This window comes from Sinocyclocheilus anshuiensis, unplaced genomic scaffold (assembly GCF_001515605.1).
Source record: "Sinocyclocheilus anshuiensis isolate Anshui unplaced genomic scaffold, SAMN03320099.WGS_v1.1 scaffold890, whole genome shotgun sequence".
Classification (NCBI taxonomy): Eukaryota; Metazoa; Chordata; class Actinopteri; order Cypriniformes; family Cyprinidae; genus Sinocyclocheilus; species Sinocyclocheilus anshuiensis.
Window position 1 is genome coordinate 1,201,463 of NW_015537986.1, and position 7,988 is coordinate 1,209,450.

General features: G+C 37.9%; 1 protein-coding gene across 1 annotated transcript in view; it reads right to left on the reverse strand.

Annotated features, from left to right (window-relative positions):
• The window catches only part of med1 (mediator complex subunit 1), a 62,971-nt gene extending 55,521 nt beyond the window's left edge, over positions 1-7,450 (reverse strand). The window contains exons 1-2 of the mRNA XM_016468997.1: positions 7,341-7,450; positions 7,140-7,218 (exon numbers count right to left, since the gene is read on the reverse strand). Of these exons, the coding sequence (XP_016324483.1) occupies positions 7,140-7,218; positions 7,341-7,427 (166 nt within the window). The 5' untranslated portion in view covers positions 7,428-7,450. The remainder of the gene's footprint in view (positions 1-7,139; positions 7,219-7,340) is intronic.
• Between the last annotated feature and the right edge of the window lie 538 nt (positions 7,451-7,988).

Here is a 7,988-nt window from a genome sequence, read left to right on the forward strand (position 1 = left end):
ATTTTAATTTTATAGTATATACTTATATATAAATACATTCATGAATGTTTTTAATTAATGGATTTTATAATAATACAAATAGCAATGTGTAACATTTTGCCATATTTAGTGCAACGCTTTTATTTGTTCCCCACAAAATAGTGTTTTTTCACTAAATGTTTGAATTTCTAAAATTACTGTGCACTGATTTTTCTAGAATAACTTTTGCTGCCGAATTATCCACTAACCGAGTTTATGATAAATTTTTGTCATAGATTATAAATGTCACGAATTCGGTCCATGGACTTCCGTTTATTCACCACCAGAGGTCACCCTTTCCATTACATTGACTCTCGCACAACACAAACTGTTGCATAGCACCCCGGACTACATATCCCATCATTCTTTGCACGATTCGCCCCTGTGATTCTGTCTGCCGATCGGTGACCTACGCTAGCCCTGGGACTATTCTTGTGTTTTGCCGGCCATATACCTGTTTGCCATTGTTTGACCCTGCCTGTTTACCACGTCTCTTTAATAAAGCCTGCAGATGGATCCACACGTCTCACGTCTCGTCAGCCCCGTTACAATAAACATACATAGGCCTATATTTTTTTTATATTTGTTTATTTTATTTTTCTTTATAATGAAGTAGTCTGTATCTAGTAGATTGTGAAAGAATGATTATCAGTTCCACACACAGAAATATATAAATTCTACATTTATGTAAATGAGGGAAAAAAACTTCACTGGTATCGGATCGGTATCGGTCAACAACGAACCCTGGGTATCGGAATCGGTATCGGAGGTGAAAAAGGCGGATCGGAGCATCCCTAGTCCCCGATCGGAGTGATTATTCCTTTAACTTGCTGGGAATCCAGCACCAACTCTATCTTCATTATGCCCCTTTCGTTCCCTAGACGTGGGGCGTAATAATGCATTATACAGAGGTAAGATGAAAAATGAAATACCATCTAAACTTTTCTGAAGACAGTCAGTTCCCCTCAGAGATACATTAATATAAACCCCCCACCCCAACTGTATCGCGATTCATTTAACCGACTTGAATTGTCACATATTTGTAGCGAAGGTTCCTTGGGAAGCACAACCTGATCATCAGCTTCCTTAAAAGTGCCAGGAGGTTAAAACCTCTTAGGCCACACCTTATTCCCTCTTAACACCTCCTTGTGGTCTAGCTGGGCCTATAGAGATTTGCGGTTGAGCCCCTGGAGTCAGTCGAGCTTAGCGGCCTCTCACTAAAGACGGACCTGCAAGCATTCTCTGTTAACCTCCCTCCAGGCAGGATGTATAGGAAAAACAATACTTCCTCAGAGCAAACTGCAGGGGTCCATTCTTCGTACCTCGCTTAATACATCTGAGATGATTTGACAGATGCCAGATCTTCTCATCGTGATAACTGATCTCTGCATGTTTTCATATCATTACTAAGTATATCATTACTAAGTAATTAATTTGTTGACTAGATGCAGCATTAGTAGAGAAAGGACAGCACCTCAAATGGTAAGAACAATGTGACAAAAATACACGCAAGTCCGACCCAAATGCTTAATTGATTGTTACCATCTATTTGGATTAGTTTATATCCAACTGGTCACATTAAAGCATTTGTTAACCAGCGAAGTTGCAAATTTAAAGCTGTGACGTGAGAAAGCAAACTGGTATGTTCATTCAGCCGACATAAATCCTGCCACGCCACAGAGTGCCATTCACACAGTTTTCCATTAAATTACATTATATTGTTGTAATGTATTTCTGTGGCTCTAGTAAAGTCTGTATGCTTCATATAGAGAACTATAATATAAATTGTGCTTTTTCTTTCCATTTTGCTTCAAACTTCAAACTCATCTATGCCGCTTTTTTGATCATTCTTGAAGTGAACTTTTGCCCGGCGTGCGACTGCCATATTTTGTTATTTTGATTAGATACAATCATCAATGTTCTACAATAGAATCAATTAAAGTGTGACAGTATACATACAACATTCATATGTAGGGCTGGGCAATATGGCAAAAAAAAAAATATTTCAAATTTGACCGATTCTCTATTTTTACGATTTATAACTAGTCAACTTGAAAATGTAACTACAACATGATTCAAGTAACTTTTTCTTTATTAACCCTCTAGTTAAAGATAAATTCTATTCTAAGTGCACCACACATGAAGTTGTCAACATGTTGTAAATGCTAAACAAATCACTTGTTAAATATCTTTGAATACTGAATGAACAAAACTGAGTAGTTCGATCACGGTTATATCTAGTGGTCGACCAATATATCGGCCGATGTTTGGCATTTTTTAAAATATCGGCATCAGCCGATAAGTTTTCCTGTTTGGCTGATGCGTTCGAGGCGGGACTTTTATTTTGACGGCGCTGACAGCCTGAGCACAGTGCTCACCTTCTCCCTCTTGTTCGACCGTCGTCGTTAACAGTTCTGTCTAATAAGAATATAAGTCTGTCTAATAATCAGATAGAACGGTTAAACAAAGAAATTAAAATGTATACAAAAAGCATTATAACGATTGCTTTTATATTATTAGTAATAGAAAGGCAAACATTATAATGCTTTCTCATTTGACATCAGCATTCAAGCAAATACACATTTATATCATTTAAACAAATCTTAGAATTACTAATGAACATTTAATTTCACAAAGCTTGCAAACTTAGTCGAATCCAGCTGTGAGATCTTATGAAGTGTGCATTTGCATCCTGCATGATCGCGTGTACTCTGCATGACGGTCGGTCCGTGTGAATTGAATGCGGACAGGAGGAGAGTTCAGCTTCACTGGAGACGCGCAATCGACAAACCTTAAACTAGGGATTTCAAATTATGCTGCGCTTTATGCATTTGCCCACTGCCATATTCATGTCATTTCCACTGTGTACTTTATGTAAAATTAGTGTTACCTTGGCTTTATTTGAAAAAATATGATTCCCAATGCACACAAACTTCTCAGAATACTGAGTGCCCTGTTGGTTAGTGTTTACTTCCTTTTTTAATATATTTTTTATAGGGATGCACCGATACCACTTTTTCCAGTACTCGCCCGATACCGATACTTTTATTCCAGCAGGATTTGGCACCTGCCCACACTGCCAAAAGCACCAAAAGTTGGTTAAATGACCATGGTGTTGGTGTGTTTGACTGGCCAGCAAACTCACCAGACCGGTATTGTCAAGAGGAAAATGAGAAACAAGAGACCAAAAAATGCAGATGAGCTGAAGGCCACTGTCAAAGAAACCTGGGCTTCCATACCACCTCAGCAGTGCCACAAACTGATCACCTCCATGAACTCCATGAAATAAATGAACTTTTCCATGACATTCTAATTTATTGAGATGCACCTGTAGTGCCCTATTTTTGTATACAGTATAATTATGTTTAATTAAGCTAATATATAGCACTATAAATTCTTAATTCATTTGCAACAAAACTATAAAGTTTTGTTGCAAACGGATGAAGACATTATAGTAGCCTAGGCCTGTATCTCAGCTCACCCCTCAACATGCATGCATTCGGAGTTTCGGCAGCCCAACACTGAATATTATATTGTGGCCGTTGTATTTTGATTCATAAAATAAAAATTATAAAACTTACAATACAAAAACGAAATTTTAATTACCCCTGCTTCTAAATAAAGCAGTTATTTTTATTTCATTAAAAACGGGCCAAATGAGACCTCCGAACTAGGCTACAAGAAAGGGAAAAAAAAAAACCTTAAAGTTTTCGCTCAGAATTCGTTTTTTAATCCCTGCATGATTTTAGTCATACATGATAAATATCAAATACGTTATAGCTTGACTACAAGCTTAAAAACAACGCTGCAATTGTTATAATCAAGGAAATTAAACTTACCATCATGAAATGTGTCTACACGCGATTAATGCCAAAAAAAGAAAGAGAAACATCGGAAATAGGCATATTTTATTCAATAAATTACTATATGACATCAACATGCATTTATCATTCTTACAATCATCGCCAGAATGTCCAACTTCACCATGACGAACTTAAAATTGGGTTCTATTATTTTTTCTCAACAGTTCTCACAAAACGAAATTCATTTCAAACACAAATTTGATAAGAGCTAGGGGTGCTCCGATCAGGATTTTTTGAGGCCAATCACCGATCGCAGAAAGCAGTATCTGCCGATATCGATCACCGATGCCTATCTTTTTAAAGCCTTCTTTTTATCATTTATAACTATTTATAGTGATACTCTAATCAGGATTTTTAGACATTTATTCAGGGCCTGAATTTCATTTTTGAAAATGGGGGGAATTCCCCTCTTAGGCGACTTGTGAGAGGGGAAGCAGCACGGACTGTGCTTTCACACAGGAGTCCGCTACTGATCCGTGGCTGATTACCACAAACACAACATTTATCCATTATTTTGATTTCAAATCCAAACATCGTCACTGAAAATGTTTTTTCAGTATTGCAATTTTTTTTTTTTACACAGTACAGTAGGGCTGTGCAAAAAATCGAATGCAATTTTCATGCGCATCTCGTCAGTAAAAAAGGCGATTCGATTCATTGCCGATTTTGAACGCGATTTCGTGTAGCTTGTCAGTGAACTACGGCTCTGTGTAGTAAATGCCGCTCCATCTGAACGCACGTGCTGGAGATTTACTACTAATCACAGGAGCACCTTTACTGACGAGATGCGCATGAAAATTGCATTCGATTTTTTGCACAGCCCTACAGTACAGTAGTACAATCTTTCACAGACATGTTTAAACACAATAAATATAAGTAACACATTATTCAATGCTTTTTACTTTTGCATTTACTTCTAGATGTATATATTAAGTTGCTCAAGCAAGTGGCAAAACATTTAAACTACTTTTCTTACGTTATCTTAGATCAGCTCTAACGTCACTGAATCTGCTGTTAAAAATTAACGATCCATTTATCATATCATCATGCAAAACACGACAAATAGCAAATTTTTAATTGTTTCTCGAAACGTCATAGCATTTCCACACCGGCGATGACATGACTGCGGCGCCAAATCATTTATGTCCCCACGCATCATGTACGTCCTCACGTGTTGATGCCATCAAATTGCGATCAGTTCGTGAGATCGACCAATAGTAGTGAGTATCGATCGAGTCATAAAATGTGATTATCGGCCAATACCGATCTCCGGCCGATCGATCGGAGCATCCCTAACTATAGAGTGCCACAAGGCTCAGTACTAGGACCATTGCTTTTCACACTCTGCATGTTACACTTGGGAGATATCATCAAGAAACATGGTATTAGCTTTCACTGTTATGCTGATGATACTCAGCTCTATATTTCTTTGCAGCCCAATGAAACATACAAATTTGCAAAACTAACGGAATGCATCCAGCAAAAAACTGGATGACCAGTAATTTCCTACTGCTAAATTCTGAAAAAACAGAGGTGTTAATTATTGGACCAAAAACCTCCGCATGTAATAACCTAAAACACTGTCTAACACTTAATGGCAATCTTTCCTTTGAAAACCATGTTTCTAGCATTTGTAAAACTGCATTTTTCCATCTTAAAAATATATCTACATTACGATCTATGCTCTCAATGTCAAATGCAGAAACGTTAATTCATGCGTTAATTACCTCAAGGTTAAGATTATTGTAATGCTTTATTGGGTGATTGCTCTGGGCGCTTAATAAACAAACTCAAGCTGGTCCAAAATGCAGCAGCTAGAGTTCTTACTAGAACCAGGAAGTACGACCATATTAGCCTGGTTCTGTCAACTCTGCACTGGCTCCCTATTGAACAACGGATACATTTTAAAATCTTGCTAATTACTTATAAAGCCCTGAATGGTTTAGCTCCTCAGTACTTGAGCGAGCTCATATACGTTATCTTAGATCAGCTCTAACGTCACTGAATCTGCTGTTAAAAATTAACGATCCATTTATCATATCATCATGCAAAACACGACAAATAGCAAATTTTTAATTGTTTCTCGAAACGTCATAGCATTTCCACACCGGCGATGACATGACTGCGGCGCCAAATCATTTATGTCCCCACGCATCATGTACGTCCTCACGTGTTGATGCCATCAAATTGCGATCAGTTCGTGAGATCGACCAATAGTAGTGAGTATCGATCGAGTCATAAAATGTGATTATCGGCCAATACCGATCTCCGGCCGATCGATCGGAGCATCCCTAACTATAGAGTGCCACAAGGCTCAGTACTAGGACCATTGCTTTTCACACTCTGCATGTTACACTTGGGAGATATCATCAAGAAACATGGTATTAGCTTTCACTGTTATGCTGATGATACTCAGCTCTATATTTCTTTGCAGCCCAATGAAACATACAAATTTGCAAAACTAACGGAATGCATCCAGCAAAAAACTGGATGACCAGTAATTTCCTACTGCTAAATTCTGAAAAAACAGAGGTGTTAATTATTGGACCAAAAACCTCCGCATGTAATAACCTAAAACACTGTCTAACACTTAATGGCAATCTTTCCTTTGAAAACCATGTTTCTAGCATTTGTAAAACTGCATTTTTCCATCTTAAAAATATATCTACATTACGATCTATGCTCTCAATGTCAAATGCAGAAACGTTAATTCATGCGTTAATTACCTCAAGGTTAAGATTATTGTAATGCTTTATTGGGTGATTGCTCTGGGCGCTTAATAAACAAACTCAAGCTGGTCCAAAATGCAGCAGCTAGAGTTCTTACTAGAACCAGGAAGTACGACCATATTAGCCTGGTTCTGTCAACACTGCACTGGCTCCCTATAGAACATCGAATACATTTTAAAATCTTGCTTATTATTTCTAAAGCCCTGAATGGTTTAGCACCTCAGTACTAGAATATCAAAATCAACTGCGGGCTGCAGATCCTTTTCCTATTTAGCACCACACTCTGGAACAATCTACCTAGTGTTGTTCGGGAGACAGACACACTCTGTCAGTTTTGGGATTGGGCCCAAGTGTGACCCCTAGTGTCACTAAATCAAGGAACAGAGGTTACAAAAGTAACCAAGAAGTTTTAAACCTATTCAAAATAAATACATAAATATAAAGATAGAATTCAAAAGGATGGAAAAAAATATTAAAATGCTTATCACAGCACTACATCTTAGAGCAAAATGTATTGATTAAAATTCACCTTTTAGTGCCCTCTGGAGTGTCTCTAAACAGTTGAGCAGCAGTTGGTGTCCAGCTGTATTAATGACCCCACGCTTTTCCTGAACAGCCAATAAAAAATTATAATAATAATAATAACAACAAAAAGATCAACATATACAAAAACTATAAAGAGATCTATGCTGTGTTTCTTTAAAAAACTCTTCTCATCAGAGGGACTTGCCATAGCCTGCCGCACCACTTTGCTGGTCTCCTGCCAAGACCGGGAAGAGTTGTGTTTGCCATGGAGCCTTTCCAGCAGGGCTGTCATACGACTGTGTTTCTCTGACTCTGTAAACAAGTGCAAACAAAATGGTGATAAAAATATGATAATTTCTTTAATGAGGGAACATTTTAAATCATTGAAGCACAATAAAACATGAAAGATAACAATTCTCAGATGCTGTTCTGACAGACGTATTTTTCGGTTTTTCAGACTGACGGCAGAAGGTCTGGGAACCTTGGCCGACTGTTTTGTGCCGCGTCATGTTTAGGGGTGTGGAAATGTCCCCACAATAACAGACCAGTGTGTAAAACTCTTGGACGTATTTTAAAGATTATATGCCGCAAACTTTAAATATTTCACATACTTTTGAAAATCCAGTGTTTAGTTGATCCTGATAAGCGCTCATTGTCACAGTTGTAAACACATCGGCTTTCTTCTAACATGAAGGGGTTTGGCGTCACAGCATATTTGTTTCTAGGCGGAATGTTACAGAACGCGACACGCACGTCTCACGGAAATCCTGTATAATTGACCATATGCACGGAGCGCTATTTAGAACTTCCTGATAAAGATAAGCCAGCTCATAATCTTCGGGTGAAACTCATT